The sequence below is a fragment of the Monodelphis domestica genome, chromosome 1, assembly GCF_027887165.1.
Source record: "Monodelphis domestica isolate mMonDom1 chromosome 1, mMonDom1.pri, whole genome shotgun sequence".
NCBI classification, from domain to species: Eukaryota; Metazoa; Chordata; class Mammalia; order Didelphimorphia; family Didelphidae; genus Monodelphis; species Monodelphis domestica.
Window position 1 is genome coordinate 278,459,079 of NC_077227.1, and position 20,090 is coordinate 278,479,168.

Genomic DNA, 20,090 nt, shown 5'->3' on the forward strand with positions numbered 1-20,090 from the left:
GTTAACTTTTCCTTTCCTTATAATTTAAAAGTTATAATAAATAGGTTTTGTATAAACAATCTGAGCAGGATTTTTCTTCAACTGCTTTAGAACAGTCATCTTTTTCCAACTGTCAAACCCAGGATTGTATATGAACTCAAGAGCCTTCCCATGTCATAACAACCATTGGTAACTACAAATACCAATAAATAATAAGGTTTAACATACCTTATTATATAATAAAGTGCTAAATGTGATATTCTTCTATATGATGAGTAGGGAAATGAATTCAGATTGAATCTAACTTTTGTCACTACCAGTACAACACTTCTATATAATGAAACAAATGTCATGCTGAAAATACTAATATTGCTTTTCTGATTTCATGACAATACATTTTTATGAAACGAAAGCTCCTTTTATGTAAAATAAGTTTTAGAGGCTTTGAGGGAAAATTAATAGAAAGATCATAATTGAGTTTGGGGGAACCTTTAGGCAGAGGTAAAAAATAAGAAACTTCATAGGCTGAGGGAGATGTGGATGCAGATCAGGGTTAGAATTTTGAGACATTCTTCTTCCACATTGGATTGTTACCTTGTCTCAAGAATATGAACTCCATGGTACCTGCCAGTCATGAGCCAAACCTGTTCCATTTCCAACAAAGAACAAGCTCTGCCTAGTCCTTGTGGTCTCACTAATATTTCTCTCATGAGTTTGAATCTAGGACTGGGAGATTTGGCAGGAGAATAGGGATACAGATTTTTTTGAATTTTTGTGAAGTTTGGAATAAATTCAACACAGTAGTTAAAATTATCTGCTTGCCTATTTCTACCATTCAGCATCATTCTGTCCTCTTCTGTTCATTAAGTGTTTCACTAACTCTTAACTTTGCTTCTTTTTCTGGCACCACTACCTATCTTCTCAACTTTTCATCACCTCAAAAAAAGAAAACCACCTTTTGTGACAAATTAGCATAGTCATGCAAAACAAATCCATACATTGTACATATTTTAAAAATATATCTAATTCTATGCCTCTATAGACCATCATACCTCCACTAGAAAGTATGAAACATGTTTCATTATTGGTCTCAAAGGGCCATGGTTGGTCACTGCCTTGTGCACAGAGTTTTTAAGTCAGAATTATTTTATTTTATAGTGTTGTAGTCATATAAATTATTCTGCAGGTTCTATTTTCTTCATTCTATGTCACTTCATTTAATCATTCTCAGATTTTTTCTGAATCCATTCTTTTTGTTATTTCTTATAGTTTAATAATATTCTAATATACTAATGTACCATAATTTAATAATTCCCTGTTTAGTGAGTATTGGCTTTGTTTCTAGAATAAAAAGTTCCAATATAAATATTTTTGTTCTACTACTTTTGTAATACAAACCACTATACCTGTACTGTGCTAGTAGTCCAGTGAACATCACACACACACACACCACACACACACACACACATACACACACACACACACACACGCGCGCGCACATACATACCTAGTAATAGCATTATTTACTCAAAAAATATTTATAGTTTTGTGACTTTTGAGATGTAATTCTGAGGTTTCTTTCCAGGATGGCTAGGCCAATTCATAGTTCTACAAAGCATACAGTAGTGTAACTGTTCTCCAGTTCTCTTCTGTAATTGCCATTTTTCCTTTTTTCCCTCATTTTTACCCATCTGATGGGCAGCTTCATAGTTGTTGATTTTTAATTTGGACTTCCAGTATTGTTGGAGATTAGGGAGATTTTAAAATATGATTGTTGACAGGTTACATTTCTTATTGTAAGAATTTCTTATTTATATTTTTAATTTATATTTGGTAAATGGCATTTGTCTGTATATATTTGAAACAATTCCTTGTGTACTTTGGATAGAGAAGTTTCATCAGATATATTAGCTGTATAATTTTAATTTTTCCCTCTTTCCCTTCTTTTTTTATTAATAAAATTTTTATTTAATTTAAAGAGACCTATAGAGGAAAAAAGAAAGTAATAAGAGAAAATATAAATACTGCATATTAATTTTTAAAGTATGTGGTGTCCATATTTTTTCTTGAGAATCCATTAAACTTTTTCTATCATACCCCTCATTTATATACTAATTATGTTTTTCTAAGGCATATAAATTATCAGTCCCAGAATCACAAGGAGAAAGGGAAAACTAGCCTAAGAAGGAAGAAAATTATATTTTAAAATATTAATTATAGCATCATTGAACTTTTTTTTTTAAAACCCTTACCTTCCATCTTGGAGTCAATACTGTGTATTGGCTCCAAGGCAGAAGACTGGTAAGGGCTAGGCAATGGGGGTCAAGTGACTTGCCCAGGGTCACACAGCTGGAAAGTGTCTGAGGTCAGATTTGAACCTAGGACCTCCCGTCTCTAGGGCTAGCTCTCAATCCACTGAGCTACCCAGCTGCCCCCTTGAACTTTTAAAAAACAGAAAGAAAAAATAATCAAGCTGGACAAAAATGGACAAAAGTATTTAAAACATAATACTAGATCTCTAATTCACATACCCAGAAAATGTGACAAAACTATTTAAAAAACAAAAGAAGATACTTCTAAGACTAATACCATGAAGAATTTTCTTCTTCTTCTTCTTAAAACATTATTTTATTTGGTCATTTTCATACATTGTTCATTGAAAACAGATCATTTTATTTTCCTCACCCCCAACCACCCCCCCACCCCTTCCCTAGCCTATGCGCAATTCGTCTGGGTATTCCTCTTTCCCTTCTAATTTTAACTGCATTGATTTTGTATTCAAAATGTTCACTTTACTTTTGGTGATTCTATTCTTTATTTGATCAAGAAAATTTCTCAAGTCCATAATTATAAGAAGTATCATTTCAAGGCATTATTTTAAAGTTTTGGGGCAGGAACTGGGAAAGCTGAGGCAAGACTCTGCTTTTTCTCTGTCACCTTGGCTCCATCCCTTTGTTGAACACTATTTTTCATGTAGTAATGGCCTTTTTAGAACTTTTGGAAGAGTTCAGAAATAGCTTTTAACAAAACAGATCACAGTTTGCTTGTGGTTGTCTTGCCCCAAATATAGACATGTACTACTTAGTCTAACAAGCACCTTTGTTTTAAAACTAGAAATACTTCTCTTAATTTGTTCTCACTTGATAATATACTTACAGCAAACATTTGCTTTATATTGTAATTGTTTTTTGGCTGGACATGAATATATTAATTAGGTGGTCCCCAGGGATTTATTTTCTAAATCCCAAAATGAATTACTAAAGTAAAATATAGTTTATGGTATTTTTATTTACAATAGAGGGAAGATATTAAGGAGAGAAAGAGGGAGAGGGAGGGGAGGGGGGGAAAGGGGGAGAGAAAGGGATAGAGGGAGAAAGGAAGAGGGAGAGGGAGAAGGAACTAGAACTGGCTTCCTCTGAGCCAGGAAGAAATTCTTTTTTTTTTTTTTAAACCCATACCTTCCGTCTTGGAGTCAATACTGTGTATTGGCTCCAAGGCAGAAGAGTGGTAAGGGTAGGCAATGGGGGTCAAGTGACTTGCCCAGGGTCACACAGCTAGGAGGTGGCTGAGGCCAGATTTGAACCTAGGACCACCCGTCTCTAGGCCTGGCTCTCAATCCACTGAGCTACCTAGCTGCCCCCTAGGGAGAGATTCTAATGCCCTAATCAGGGAAAAAAGTCTCAAGACTTTTCTCAGAGACATTAAAATCAGGGGATTACAATTTAATCATCACAATGAAGGAAGAGCTAAGTATCTTCATTGTTATGATCAGAGGTGAGTTAAATCCAATCTTCACAATATAAACAATAAATAAATAAATAAAACTATACCATCTGTACACTACAGAAATATACCTGAATTACATTGAAGATAAAAAAGATAACAGTTTTGATACCTCACCAAAATTCAGGAAACTATTAAAAATACACATTAAAAATATCCCCTTTTATAGCACAATTCTGTGATATTCAGATTATTGTAATAAAAAGTTTTATTAAAGTACATTTCTAGAAATACTAGGCATAGTCTCATAAATTTAATAAGAAAATGGTGTTTATGCCAAATCCTTCTAAAGTAGTTTCATAAAATGAACGGCCATATTTTGCAGGCAGTAGGAATAAGAAACTAATAAAGATGTAGATGTTATTTGTAATAACCCTTTTCTTATACCTTTGTACAGCAATATGGTTTGGTGTATGTGTATTATATCTGGATTTTGGAAATACTTAATTTAGGTGGTTACAATGTTTGATTTCTAAGTGTGAAGAAATCTAGTGGGTAACTGCAATTTTTAAATATTAGGAAATATTTTAGATAAACTTTGCCCTCTCTAACTGTAGTGCAAACAATATATACTGTAGTTGCATTCTCCACAGTCTTTCTGTGCCTCCTCCTTGTCTCCTTATCTTTCCCTTTGTATTCCAAGTCGTCATTGATTAATTCTATTCTTCCCCATAACAGTCTTTTACCAAACCTTGTTTATTATATATCATCTTCATTTTTATCAACTGCTAAGTAAATGAGCTCTGTTTCAGGAACCATTTTTTATTATTGTATCCTCCAGACCTTAGGTCAGTCCCTGAAACATAATAACCATTTAATAAATGTTATATTGGGGGTCAGATGGGTAGCTCAATGGATTGAGAGCCAGGTCTAGAGATGGGAGGTGTGGGACCCTGAGCAAATTACTTAACCCCCATTGCCTAGCCCTTACCATTCTTCTGCCTTGGAACCAATACATAGTATTGAATCTAAGACGGAAGATAAGGGATTTTTTTAAATGGTATTTTTGTTTTAGTTTATTAGAAATTATTTTATAATTATAATAATTATTGGCTGTAATAATTCATCCTAAAAGATATTTCACAATGATATCCATTTCCCCTAGAGTAGATTTTTTTAAAAAACTGGACAATTCCTTGTGTTTTTTTCTTTTAAAAATGTTTACACTATGATTTATTTTTAAATGTCTTGATAATTTTAATAAAACCATGTTATAATCTTTAAACATTTAAAGTTTTAAAAAGATTTAGTACTTCAATGAGATTTATGGATTTTCATTTTTCATCTTCAGTAGTATTAATTAACCATTTTCGTTCTTGGCTTTTTTTTATTGTGCCAAATTATTCATAATGAACATTTGTGTGTAAATGCACACATACATGTGTACATATTTGTAAATATACACATAAACACATACAGATATAGACAGATATAGGTCAGGAATATATATTATATACATAGAAAAAAGTACATATAAATATCCACGATAAGTTGGTGTATATTAATTACATGTATTTGGTGACTGTCACAGTTAGAAGTAGAACAATAACTGTTCGGATATAGTATTGATTTTAACCAGTGTATAATAGCTTTCTGTGTTTGCTGAATACAAACATTATTTACAGTTGAGATAGATAGCCAAGCAGATTTCTGTATTTGTCATCACAATTATTGTCTTTCGGAAATTCCTTCAACTGCTTCTAAGATCACTAGGGTTTTGCAAAACAAATTTTAAGAACTGTCCAGATCCATCCATTTGAATATAAAAATGAAGAACTTTATTTAGATACCCTTTGAAACAACCCTCTAAATATTCATATCTATGTATGTGTATACACGCAGATATGCATAGTATCATATCTTTATATACTTTGTTCTTTTTTCAAATAAATGCTTATCTTTTAAGTATTTAAAAACTTAAACTTGTAAGTTAACAAATAACAATATTTAAATACAACTATTCAAGAAAACAAACATAAGGAAATAATCAATTCAAAGCATATTTATAAAAGCTAAAGCTATGAAGATGAAAAACAACATTGCTTCTACCTTCCAGGAAAGAAAAATGTGAAAACTGAGTGACAACCTCCTTTTTGGTATTTGGTGTGATTCTGAGAAGATTAGCTAAGTATTTTAACAATTGATGACATATTGGTGTTCATTATTAATTAGTTACCAACCACATAACCATGGTGACTACTATCATTTTATCAGTGTTCTTATAATGCGTGGTTGTTAAATACATCTCAGAATTTTTTTTAATGCAAAAGAATTTTAAATCTTGAAATGTCCAATTTATTACTTTGATATTGCTCAGAGTTCCAGTGACCAAGTAGTCACAGGTTACTGTTGTCATTTTAATAATAAGAAAATGAAGTATTCATGAACTAATAAAATTTACTTTATAAATGTGATTAAATCAATAAAACTAAGCTTTTCATATCCAATATCCTTCCCTGCGGCCTCCAAACATGTTCATTTCTCCCTCATCCCTAAAAACCTCTAATTTGATCCTATATCACCACCCTTCCAGTTATCATTCTATATCTCTCCTCCCCTCCTCAGTTTAACTTGAAGTAAGCTATCTTCCAAACCCTCTTCTTCTCCTCCTCTCATTTCTGCAAATTAACTTTACACCATTTCCTCTCTAGGTTTTCATGACACATTGATCTCTCCTGGTTTTCCTTCTAATAGTCCGGCAGGCCCTAGTCAATCTCCTTTCATGAATCATCACTCAGATAACATTCACTAACCATAGATATTCCCCAAGACCAAGGAAAAAAGGAAGAAAGGAAATAAGCATTTATTAAGTGTATGCTATGTTCCTGGAACTGTGCTAAGCACTTTATAAATATCATCTCATTTGGTCCCAAGGTTTTGCCCTGGGCCTGTCCTTTTTTTTTTTCTCTAATGAATTTTTCTTGGTGATTTCATCATTTATTTCTCATCTATATATCCAGCTCAATTGTCTCCTGCGTTCTAGTCCCGACATCAACCTTTTGGACATTTTGACTTTTATGTCCCATAGAAATCTCAAACTCAGCATGCCCAAAATGGAATTCATTATCTTTCTCCTCCAAATCCAACCTCTTTACCATCTTTCCTAATAAATGATGGTGGAGTGTGACCCTATCTTGCCATGCTTACAACCTTGATATCATTCTCTAGTCCTCAGTCAGGGAATAAGTATTTATTAAGTGTCTGGTACGTATCAATGCTTTAATGGGAGAGACAAGCAAACAAAAATGTATAAATATATACTATATACACAAGATAAACAGGAAATAATTAGGAGAAAGAAGGCACTAGAATTGAGAGATTGGAAAAATTTCTTTTAGAAAATGGAATTTTAGTTGGGACTTGGAGAAAAAGTGAGAAAATGCATAGACAGGGATGAAGAGGGAAAACCCTGTGTTACTGATTTTTAAAAAAATGTGATACAGAGCAAGATGTTAGAAGAGTGGAAAAGTAGGAGATACTATGTTATAGAGAGTTTTGAATGCCAAACAGCATTTTGTATTTAATCCCTGGAGTGATTAGGAACCACTGGCCTTTATTGAGTAGAGGGCAGGGGAGGAGTAGGGGGTGACGTGTTTGGACCTGTGCTTTAAAAATATTACTTTGGTGGCTATAAAGATGTTTGGAGTAGGGAGAAACACAATATAATTTTGTGTTGTCTCGCCTTTTCGTCATAGTCTTCTCTCTACTTAGACTGCCATCATTCTTTCCCTCCTCCCTAGTACCATCTGGCTTCTCTGGTATCTTTGAAGACTCAGATCAAGTCAAACATTCTGTAAGAGACTTTCTAGTAGTAGCAGTAGGAGTTCTAACTACTCTCAGATATTATCCTACATTTACATTTAGTATATCTTGTATAGATGTAGTTATTTGCATTGTCTCCATTAGAAACCAAACTTCTTAAGGGCAGGGACCTTGTTTTTGCATTTCTTTTAACCTGATTCTTAGCACAGTGCCTGGCACATAATGCTTAATAAATGTTCATGAACTATGCTTTGTATTAGTGAATGGCTGGTTTTATATTCACTGTTGAAAAAGAAATAGTGTGTCAGTAATATAAATTAAGACAATGTATATGGAGGAATAGAGTTTCAGAACTTGGGTATTATAAATATATATATATATATATATATATATATATTATATAGGACATGGAGACATTAATTTGCTTAGGTAAAAATGAACAACCCTCCTTGCCCCTTTGTCAGGAATTAAAATTAAGGGTTTGACTAAAATGTATAAAAATCATAAATAATATGGTGGTCACAATTTAAAATATAGCTCAAGTCAAAATGACTTTAAATAGTTTTTATTTACAAAATAGGTGGAGAGAGTTAAAGTTGAGCAATACAAAAAGAGGGTAGAGAAGATAGTTAGCCTATTGCACTAAATATTGCTCTGGTGCTCAACTCAGCCCAGCATGACTTGTTAACCCTCAACTAGAATTAATCTCTCTCCAGAAGTCAGGAAAGGAAAGCCAGCTATTCACTCACCCAAGTTCCCTCCAAGAGGCAGTTCAAGCTGAAGACGGCGACCTGTTGAGGAAGACTCCTGAAGCCAACCTCAAGCCCCAGAAATTCAGTGCTTTTATAGTCACCTCTTGTCCCTTCCCCTCTTCACGGGGGCCAATCACAGCTTTCAAATTGTGCAGCACTGCCAAGAGGAAAGGGGGTAGTGTCTTGGGGGATCCACTTCTTATCCTCTGGAGGTGTTAACTCCAATCAAAAGGATTGACAGTTTCCTGACTGATTGAGTTGTTACCCACTTCAGCAAATGACTTGCTAAAAACACTCTTGCCCAGTGTCTGGTAAAGTACTAAGGTATTAAAAGAAAGTCTGATTCATACTTCACAGTCTGGTGATGTATTAAGTAGGGGTACTTAAGTTAGTGTTAACCAAGTGTTAACTCAAAATAGACAAAGAGAATCAAGAGTTCCCTTTCACAAGTGTTAACTCAAAATAGACAAAGAGAATAAAGAATTCCCTTTCACACCTTCCCCTGTCCCTAAGGCAGCTAAGTGTCTCAGTGGATTAAGAACCAGGCCTGGAGATGGGAGGTCCTAGATTCACATGTGGCACCAGATACTTCCTAGTTGTGTGACCTTGGGCAAGTCATTTAATTCCATTGCCTAGTCCTTACCACTCTTCTGCATAGGAAATAATATTTAGTATTGATTCTAAAAAAGTTTAAATAGAAAATCAATAGACTTGGAGGTCAAAAGCAACTAAAACTGGGGACAGCTACATGGCTCAGTGGATTGAGAGCCAGGCCGAGAGATGGGAGGTCCTGGGTTCAAATGTGGCCCAGACACTTCATGCCTGTGTGACCCTGGGCAAGTCACTTTAACACCCATTGCCTAGCCCTTTCTGCTCTTCTGCCTTAGACAGACGGTAAGGACTTAAAATAATAATAATTTTTAAAAGTAACTAAAACTGGTTATCAGTAATTTTAATTTTGTCATAACTTTTAATTACAAAGCATTTTCATCCTCATTGTAATTTATGACAATTAATTCCACTATGACAGTTCTATACCTGTAATACTTGCTATCAGATTGGGTGAATGAATTACTTGACTTCTGTTCTGAGATGCAATGGATCTTAAGCCAATTTGATGTGCCTGTGGCACTAATATGGTTGAAAGAGGGACAGAATGGATATCAGACTGCTAAGGACAGAAGACATAGCATAGATCAGAAATAGAGTAGGTCAAAACTCCCTTGTAGATCAGTAATGGAATCAAACTTTTTAGTGGTTGATGAACTAAGCCTACTTAAAGGAAGGGAGCCCAGTTTAAAAAATAATAATAATAATGCTACCTAATTTTGGAAGGCTTAATTTTTTTTTTCAATTTATTTGAAATGTGAGAGGACTCATGGTCTGTTGCTACAATACTGAGCAAAATATATAGATCTAGAGGTGATTTGGTCAGTTAAAAAAAAAAGAAATGAGTCTGTGTGTGTATCTTTGGATAGATACATAGATATAGGTATATTTACAATTCCTTATCTTAATGTCTTTTCTGCTCTGCCTATTCTATTATTTTTTTAGCTTTCCTTCCTATCTGTCATCACTCTACTGAAAAAAAAAAGTAAAAAGTTTATAATCCTTCATGAAAATTTAGAGATTTGCTAAATTTTATACTATTTAAAAGTGCTTGTTTAAAAGGAAAATCTATGAAAAAATATTAAAGACAAATGTTAAATGTTATGGTTACATTTAAATTTATGCTAGTCTATACCCTGTTGTTTATATTTATGCAAAGGTATAATCGATAAAGAATTCATATACCTGCTGCTTAGTACCCAATTGTGCATGTAAAATCATTGGTTGTGTTTGTGCTCAAGTGATATGGTATTCCCATGGCAATAAATACTTATTAGCTACAGTGCTAAATTTCTGAGCAATGTGACTTTACAAAATGCTGTTCTTTCAAGGGTTATTTTTTATTCACATGATGAAATACTTTGTTTTTTTATGTGAGAGGCTGGCTGATTTGTTGAAAGTTAATGTTTCATGCATCTTTTGCTCTATTCAGTAGTTGCTATAGTAACTTATGACAAACTAGAGAATTGGGAACTGAATATACTGCACACATCTTTTATTTAGCCATTTTCTTTCTCAGATTTATAGTAAACATTAAAATTCCTATTATCTCTATTCAAGCTAAGAGTATAATCTTTTTTAGATATTAATAGATATGATTGTTTTCATCCATTACTCATTCTGGTCAGTATTTGTGAGTGTGTGAGTGAGTGTGTGTGTGTGTGTGTGTGTGTGTGTGTGTGTGTGTGTGTGTATGTTTTAAAAATTAGAGTTCTTATATGTAAAAGCATATGCAGGGAGAGTCAGTTATACTTATTTATATAGCATTTCTTATAATGAGGAATATAGCTTTATTTCCTATTGGAGTTTCTTTATTTTTGGACTCAGATTCCCATCTTTTTCTACCTTGTTTCTATTAAGGACATCACCTTCCTTTCAGTCATCCTAGTTCACATCCTTTTCATTCATTCTCAATTCTTCCTTCTCCCTCACTCTTCACATCAAATTAGTGGTATAAATTCTATCTACAGTAAAGCTCATATTCACCCCCTTCTCTTCACTCAGCCTCTTCTCTAGTTCAGTTGCTCATTATTTTTCTCACCTACACACTAATACAACAGTAATGTTTTCTATTTAAAAACAGTAATTCCTATTTATTTTTAAATATAGTAAATAATATTTCAAACTTTTAAATATTTTACTTCTATTTCTCTTTCCTTGCCATTCTTTCTCCCAGTACAGTATTTTGAAACAAAATTTGAGAGCTATTACTTCCCCAAAGAGTGAAAAGGGTTTTCTAGCCATAAATTTTTTAAAAATATAAAAGTAACAAAGAAAAATTAGATCTCAGCATACAATCCCTATAGTACTAAGGAAAAACCAAAATTCTTGAACTCTGAAATTTATCAGTATTTCAAAGGCTCTGTGATCTGAGTAGTGGGTGTTCTTTCTTCTGGTACAGAATATAAATTTATGCTTTCTATGTAATTCTAATCCATGTTTTTTCATAGGGCTGCTATAGAGGACCTCCTCAACATCCTGAGGGCTTTTTATATATCCTGGATACAAATAGCTCAAACTACATCTGTCCCCAATTTCCCCCCTCCCCCAATGATATATGTCTTACCTGAGAAGTAGTGTAGGTTCTGTTCCTGTCCACAACAAAAGAGTTAACACACTAAAGCCCATCAGCCTATTTTTTTTTATTTCCCAGTGCACATAAAGTTATGTGTATATTAAATTGTAGTCTGTTAAGGGTGCAATATTACATTTTGGAAAACAACTTATATAACAATTAAAAAATATTCCTTAAACAATGCTAACTGTCATCTGAGCTTTCAGCCAGTTGTAATCATTTTACTAGTGGAGTCTCGATGCTGATGACTGCTTCCTAGTCAAAGTGATGGTTACTGAAGTTTAGGGTGGATCTAGCAATTTCTGAAAAAGATAATAATGAATTTTGCCACATCTGTTAACTCTTCCTTTCACTTGAATACTTAAGAGTCCATTACAGGGTTATTGGCCTGATTTCAACATTGTTCTTTATCAGGAAATAAAAAGGCTAGAGGAAAGGGTGAGAAATGTTAACATTCAGTTGGTAGAGCAGTCAGAATACATACAAAATTTATTAGTTAAGTTCCCCGTTTCATTTGGATTTATTTTGTGGTACCCCAAAACATTTACAGGTATGGCATCAAGGATCAGTGATCACAAGTCACCCTAACAGATATAATACAAATAATAATTTGAAATTTTTCAAGAATTACCAAAATGTGACACAGACATGATGTGAACACGTGCTGTTGGAAAACTGGCACTGATAGACTTGCTTGATTCAGGATTGCCACAATCTTTCAAGTTGTTTTTAAAAAAAATGTATTATGTACAACGTGCAATAAAGGGAAGTGCAATAAAACAAAATGTAAACATAAACCTTTCTTAAATATTGCATTTATTAAATACTAAATGTTTATAGAATTAAGTGATATCAAAGGTCATACTCTAATAACAATACTTCTGATGGATAGATACTTAGTTCTTAATCTTGAATTTATATATCTTTGTATAAATATTTATATTCCAATAAACATTGTTAATCTGTATTTTAACAGAAACAAGTTCTTTAGATCTGAAAGGATGAACAGAATCTTAACTTCAGAGGGACATTCTGCTTAGCTTTTTGGAAATAGATGTAATAGCTATGATTAAAGAGCTGTCATGCATCCTGTATCAGGAAGAGGTTTTAGACACTATTCTCCCACTGATATTATCAGAGATAGCTGGGCTGCCCCTGAAGCACTGAGTACATCTGAGAGTACCATAAAAAAAGAATTTATGCTTTCTTAGCTTAATGATTACTTAAGAGTATTTGAATGTTCATCACTTAGAATGAGAACACTAATTTAATTCTCTTTCCTAGTTTTTATATCTGCACTGTCTAGTGAAAAACAAAATTAGTCAATGGAATTATTTCTAATTATAGTGGGTTTGGTTTAAGATATAAAACTTAATAAACATTTTATCCAAGATATGTCTATTTTCTTTATTTTAAAAAATCCCATCAAATAAATGTTCATTACATAAGTACAAATGCCATTAACTTTAATCTTTTACTCAGAGTAAGAATCTACAAATGTACAAAAATATTCCAAAATATAGATTTCTTGCACAGATTTTGCAATTTAAATATAATTTAATTGCAATAAATTTTAAACAAATTTTAAAGTAGAGGCTCTTGAAATTTATCTATAACTTCATGATTTTTTATTATATAATTTAGCTAAAAATAACCTTTTCTTATAGGATATCAACAGTTTGTTTTCTCTGTGTTCCTATTTAGGAATATAGTATCACAAAAAGCATGTTTGTTAAAAGGAGAAAAAAAGAAAATTCATTATAACTCACAAAACTTTGGATAAGTTTTATCAAGATGGGGTGAAGAGGACAGCTGGGTAACTCAGTAGATTGAGAGTCGGGCCTAGAGACGGGAGGTCCTAGGTTCAAATGTAGCCTCAGACACTTCCTATCTGTGTGACCATGAGCAAGTCACTTTACCCCTATTGCCTATCCCATAGCATTCTTTTGCCTTAAAGTACATAGTATTATTAGAATACGTGGTATTGATTTCAAGGCAAAAGGTAAGGGTTAAAAAAAAAAGATGAGTTGAAGATTTTTAATTAATTTAATGATTAAGAATATTTGAATCTCAGTACAATAGCTAATGGTAAAAATAGACTAATCCAATTACCTTTGCTGGTTTTTATTTCTGAACTTTCAAGTGCAAAAGAGAAACAATTGATAAAATTTCTAATTACAGTGGTTTTGGTTTAAGATAGGTAACTATCTTATACTTTTAAGATATTTCTGTCTTCTTTATTTAAAAAAACTCAACAAACAAAAAATGTTTAAAATGTTATTAACGTTCATATTTTATTAGGAGTTAGAATCTATAAATGTACTCCCAAAATACCGAAATTTCTTCCATAGATCTTGAATTTTGAAAATTAACTTCAAGTTGGAATTAAGTAAATGGTCTAAAAAAGAATTTTATTTTAAAAAAGAAAAAGAATATTCAGCAAAACACACATGTGTAATGTAATATTGTAGAATGAACAGTGAATTAGAATCATTAGAATCCATGTTTCAGCCTTGTATATGGTACTAATTTATATGTATATATTTTAAACCCTTACCTTTTGTTTTAGAATTAATAGTGTGTATTGATTCTAAAGTAAAAGAATGGTATGGGGTAGGAAATGTAGATAAAGTGATTTGCCCAGGGTTGTGCAGCTAATAAGACAAATTTAAACCCAGAATCATCTGGCACTATATTCATTGAGCTACCTAGCTCAATCATATGTTATATGATTATGGGCAAGTCAGTTGACCTCTTTAAATTTTCTCACTCATTTCCATAGTAAGTTTAATAATACCAGTACTATCTAATTAAAAGCAAGTTTCCATTATATGTGATAGACTTCCAAATGTGACTATCTTAATTATATTTATTTTCAAAGCATGATTAATTGGATTAGTACTGACAAACTTTCATCAATTTTTATCTCTATATTTGTTAAATTTTTAAAAAGTATATTGTATGCTATACATGTAATTATGGGAAATAAATGAGATTGTTTCAAACTTGTTCTACAATAACTCAAAAGAACTAAAAATAGCACAACATATTCTTAGAAGTACACTTTTAAACTGAGTTCTTAATTTGAGTTTATTTTTAAGCGAAAGAATCATATAATAAATCTTGGAGATGGAGGAGACTTAACACTCATAAAACCTAATTCAGGGAGTTAGATGGCACAATGGATAGAGTGCTTGGCTTGCAATTAGGAAGATCTGAGTTCAAATGTGTTCACAGGTATTTACTTGTTTATGAATAGGTACGTCACCTGTCTTTCTCAACTGTAAAATGAGGGCAATAATAGCACCTATCTCTCAGGGTTCTTGTAAGGATCAAATGAGATTATATTTGTAAAAAGCATATCATTTTGACTAGCACATGTTAGACTTATAATTAATGCTCATTCCTTCCCTTCCCTTCTCTCTCTCCTTTTCTTTATAGAAAATGAGCAGGCAAAAGAAGGTTGAATAATATGCTCAAAGTTAGTGGCAAAATTAGAACTTTTGATTCATAGTCTAATGTTCTTTTTCTATTATACTCATATGGGTTGAAGCTGATGGATATCTTCTTTTGGGTGATTTTTGCACTAGAATTCTTGTAAGATCATGTTCATTATAATCTGATTTTATAACTATATTCTGCTTATCATGGATCATTTGTGCCTGCCTTTTAAATAAAGTATCTACTTTTTATTAGAAGTGACACCTTTATATTAGGGCATTTATTAGTATTTTCTAGTTCCTCAATTTGACTGTTCATTACAAAAATTACTTTAGTGATGATATTACTTCTAGAAAGTTGTATACATACATTTGATGCAGTGAAAGAGTTTTAAAAAATCTGGGAATGCAGGCTCCCTGCTAAGTGGAGAAGTAATTCTTATTCTCTTTCCCAGATTAGTTGATTTGACATCATTATCCTTATCCATGTACCAATAGTTAAGTCATCAAAGGTTCACTGTCATGTCTAAAATGAAAAAAGAATGAAAGAAAGTAGACTCCTTTCTTTATGTGTATAAATTAGCAATTACTGTGAGTTTTGTTTAAATTTATTTTTTCTGTCTTGCCTCACCCAATCCTGTCCCTCTTCTTTTTTTAGTGAGTGACAGTTGCTTCCGGAACCTAGCAGAAGACCGAAGTGGGATAAACCTCAAAGATTTAGTCCAAGATCCTTCACTGTGAGTAATGACTTTTCATTGCTTATTCTTAAAACTACAGTGATACCATACTTATAGGATCTATAATTCATAATGATTCATTCTAATGGCAGCTTTTCTTTGTTGACAGCCTTTATGTGTATGTTTTATATATTAGAATATATATAACATACACATTATATATACATTATATGCATACATAATTTATATCTGATTGTGTATATATATGTGTGTGTGCAGGTATGTGTGCACATGTATATAGATAGAGTTTGTAAACAAAATGAGACTAGAGCTTGGGAGAGTATTGAAAAAGTAGGGTTGCTTGACATGGCTAATAATGTAACTTTCAGAGACAAAAACTCCATTGCTATACTGTAAAATTACCATGAATATACTATATTGGAAGCAAACTCAAATTGTTTTCATTTCTTTTGAACATGTTTTATGTGTTTTATGAAATGTCATTCGGCAAAGGTTGTTTACTGTTTTTTGTATACATTTTGCTGTTTGTGATTTTACTTTAAATGGATTGATTCCATTTTTTTAGTCACTTAACACATATGTTATCTTAATGTTCACCTTTAACTGGAGTGCAGTAGGAGGGGCTGGCAGGATGATTTCTAAATGTTCTTAGGTGGGGAGAGTCCTTAAAATTGTCAAAGTCAAGTAAACCGTGGAAAAGCAAATGAGTTATGGCAGATTATCATCCTTATTTTTCTTTAATTCTTATTTTTCTTTAATAATGCATTACAGGGATAGGAACTTGGCCTTTCACTGTTAAAAGGAATTGTAGGATGAAGAAAATGACTGTCTTGGGACAGAGGAACAAGGGAATGGGGGACAGTTCTGTAACTGTTTTATAAGTCTTCTTGCCTAAAGCACTAGGTGCATTAAGTGACTGGCCCAGATTCACATAGCATTTCAACACTATGGATTTGAATGCAAGTTTTCCTACCATTGAAGCTATCTATACACTAAGGCAGTCTTCTCATTGTGTACATCATAACAGAAATTGTTATAATCCTGTGTATTTTATTTTATGCATTTAAAAAATTATTTTGAGAAGGGATTCCTAGGCTTCATGAAACTGCCAAAAGATTCCATGACTCAAAAAAAAGTTGTGAACCCCTGTTCTGGCATCATTGAGATTGACAGTCTCTTCCCCCACCTTTTAATTAGTTACTTAGACCAGGTATATTATATTGATTCATTTGTGGTGATGGTGGTGTGTGTGTGTGTGTGCATGCACGTGTATGTGTGTGTGTGTGTTATTTTTTGGAATATGAAAATGAAGCTATTATTTCTTGAAAACCTATTTGAACAAAATAAATTTTTACACTGTTTTGTAAGGTATATACTTCTGTACAAGAGAATTATATATATTTTATTATAATCCCTGTGTTTAAAGATTATATTCACAGTAGACTTAAGTGATTAAGAAGCTGTGAAACATTTCAGAGGAAATATAGAGTAATAATGAGTTGCATTATTTTCCATTAATTTTATACTTTTCTTTTAAACTTAATACCATATTCATTATACACCCTACCAGCAGATACTTAATGTACCAGCAGTGCTGGTGAAACATAGTAATATCTCTAATATAAGAAAAATCTAAGAGAATCTCCACAACTTTATAGGTACAAAATAAGAAATTTGTACACACTGGTTTTTTCAAACCAATGTTCTTAAATTGACATTTTCTCATCTAGGCAGTAGTCTGCTGTTTAAAATAGATCACTGGATAGAAGCAGTCTTTTTTATTTCTTTTTTTGAGCTGGTAAAGTGCCATCACTTTTAAGGATCTTCAAGGTTCATTATTAATGTTGTATTCAGATTAGTTTTATTTAGGGGAAAATATCAATATATATGCCCATTAGAGGAACTGACCAGTACCAAAAAATAGTAATTTTTTCAGGTACTGTCCATAGGAATATCCTCCTTTCTGAGCAATGGTCATTTTAAAGTTTCTTATAATTTTGTAGTTGCCCCTGTGATTATGTATTCATTGAATGGTTCATTTTCATTACACTTGTATTAGTTTACTGAATAGTTGCCTTGGGTGTGAGTAGATCTTAGGAAAGCTTTAAGTAGCTTCCACTTTGCTGGCTTCCATGCCTGGCACAAGTTTTTTTGTCAATTTTTGTAAATTTAGTGATTTTCAGAAACAGGGAAGGCCTCCTCTCCAGCTTCTCCTATTGGGATCCTTCTCTTCCTTCAGAGTCTAGCCAAAGAGTGACCTCCATGAAACCTCACACAAGTCCTCTTAGAAATCTTTCTTTTCCTTCCTATATTATAGCACTTGCTTTGTATATTTCTTTTGTAGTTAGTACATTTCAGTTGGTATAGTTTGGGACTTTGGTCTTATATCCTTTGGCTCACCTTTGCCCTTCCCTTTGAAAAGAGCAATTGTGAGGAGGGGACCTTTGAGAGCTAATGGATTACAAGAAGATCTAGTGTGGCAATACGAGAGCACCCTAACCAGGATCCCAATACTTTGGCTTGTGGAAATGCTGATCTATGTAGCCTGATAGTAATTAAGATTTGTATATTGAACCAGGAGCTTTCCTTTAAGAAAGAAAGATTTGATTTAGTTTCTCTGGCTGCCTGATGTGTGAATTCAGCATTCTGATATGACTAAAGTAAGTCAGGTGAGCAGAATAAGCTGCCAGGAGCTAGGGGTTGAATTACTTTCATTTGGGAATCCCAGATAGCTATTCTTAATGCACCAAATTTCAAAGGAAGACCTTTCTCTTCAAAAATGAGGAAGGTGGATGTTCTCTTAATCCCTTCCCTGCTGTAAATTCAGCCTCCCTGGTTTAGGGTCCCCTACTACCCTGGCTTCTGCTGCCCAGGTTTTGGGCCCCAAGGAAGAAATAGTATGGATGGCATTAGTAATTTAACACATGCCCTTAGTCATGGAGTTCTGGATGGAGGGAAGCTAAATTAAGACCTGGTTTTTGGCGAATCCTATATAAACCTGTGTTTAGAAGGGAGTTTAGCGTCTCAAATCTCAGGGGCAATATTGTTTATTCATGTGAGCCATTTTTTAAACCCTTACCTTCTGTCTTAGAATCAATACTGAGTATTAGATCTAAGGCAGAAGAGTGGTATGGGCTAGGCAATGAGGGTTAAGTGACTTGCCCAGGGTCACCCAGATAGGAAGCATCTGAGGCTAGATTTGAACTCAGGACCTGAGCCTGACTCTCAATCCACAGAACTACCCTGCTGCCCCTTGAGCCATTTTTATCTTGCATCTAAGTGCATGCCCTTTAAATATTTGTTTGCTTATCCTTCTTGAATGTTTATATTAGTCAGAGGATTTTTTTTTAATCTGGTTTATTTTGTCTCTTCAGATCCTTAGTTAATATTGTAATGAGAGTGAACCTAGCTTAAAATAGCCTCCCCTTCTCCACCCACCCTCAAAATTGTCCGCCTTTTGGGTTAGCAGACTGTTTTCCAATCCTCCATACCTTGAATGAATGAATAAAATCAAGCTACCCATCTATTGCAATATTAAGAAAAAAAGAAAAATGTTGGAAATATCCTTGTAGCAAATGCCTTCTTTTTTTGAAAAAGAATCACCTTATTTATGAACTGCTTCAGGCTATTATTTTGGGTATTGAAAGACACAAATTTGCAGTTTCAGAATATAAATATTTCAGCAAACAATACATTACAATATTAACTGACTATTTAGTTTGCTCATTTACCTGGTAGTTGTTGAGGAAAAGAGTTGTAAAGAAACTGTTAACTTTTGGAGGATTTGGAGCTTCTAAAGTAAAGAAAAGAATAGAACAGAATGTTATTCAGAGCCCATTTTCAATATGGTATATATGAATAGTTCATATAATGTAATGAAAAAATACCTAAGATCATGTAGAATTCAAAAGACCTGAGTTAATTTTTCTGCTCAAGCACTTAGGTAGGCTAATCATTTAGCCTCTCTGAATTTTCCTCTCCTCAAAAATAAATAGATAGATAAATACATGAAAAAGTAATTGTGCTTCATTAGCATAGAGTTGTTTGGGTATAATACCTTTGCAAGCTATTAATTGCTCAATTATATGAGCTATTATATTAATCATATTGTTGCTATATTAAACTAGGTTTTGGCCTTTTAAATTTTCTGTGGTGGGAAACTATGGAATCTTTTTCTAATAGAGCAGAGAGCTTGGGTCTTAAATCCTGGGTAGTGTTATTTTAACAATATCATCCTCCTGAATATGGTTGGCATTTTAAAATTATTTGTAATGGTGTTTTTTATACAGGTCTAACTTGTAAATGTGGCTGTGTTATTTTTACAGAAATTAACATTTCATTAAGGTGCAAAGGATTGTCAAAACAGTTTCATTGTATCATTCAATATATTGCATAATCTTTAGAGATTTTTGTTTGCATTTATGGAAAACATGAAATTCTTTTCTCTGTAAAAAAAATGTCTTGTCTATCACTTTCAAAATTTAAAACACAA

At 33.0% G+C, this 20,090-nt stretch overlaps 1 protein-coding gene and 1 long non-coding RNA gene across 14 annotated transcripts in view; one reads left to right on the forward strand and one right to left on the reverse strand.

Moving 5' to 3' along the window:
- GPHN (gephyrin) overlaps positions 1–20,090 on the forward strand; it is an 852,406-nt gene that overhangs the window by 219,788 nt on the left and 612,528 nt on the right. For all 12 annotated transcript variants that reach the window (XM_007473063.2, XM_056820908.1, XM_001369841.4 and 9 more), the window contains one exon: positions 15,559–15,637. In XM_007473063.2, the coding sequence (XP_007473125.1) occupies positions 15,559–15,637 (79 nt within the window). The remainder of the gene's footprint in view (positions 1–15,558; positions 15,638–20,090) is intronic.
- LOC103099241 (uncharacterized) overlaps positions 8,254–20,090 on the reverse strand; it is a 55,189-nt gene continuing 43,352 nt past the window's right edge. Inside the window, exons 2-3 of one of the 2 annotated variants that reach the window (XR_457445.3) lie at positions 19,330–19,391; positions 8,254–11,886 (exon numbers count right to left, since the gene is read on the reverse strand). This is a non-coding gene — a long non-coding RNA (uncharacterized LOC103099241). The remainder of the gene's footprint in view (positions 11,887–19,329; positions 19,392–20,090) is intronic. The other variant, XR_008917226.1, reaches the window with a different exon arrangement.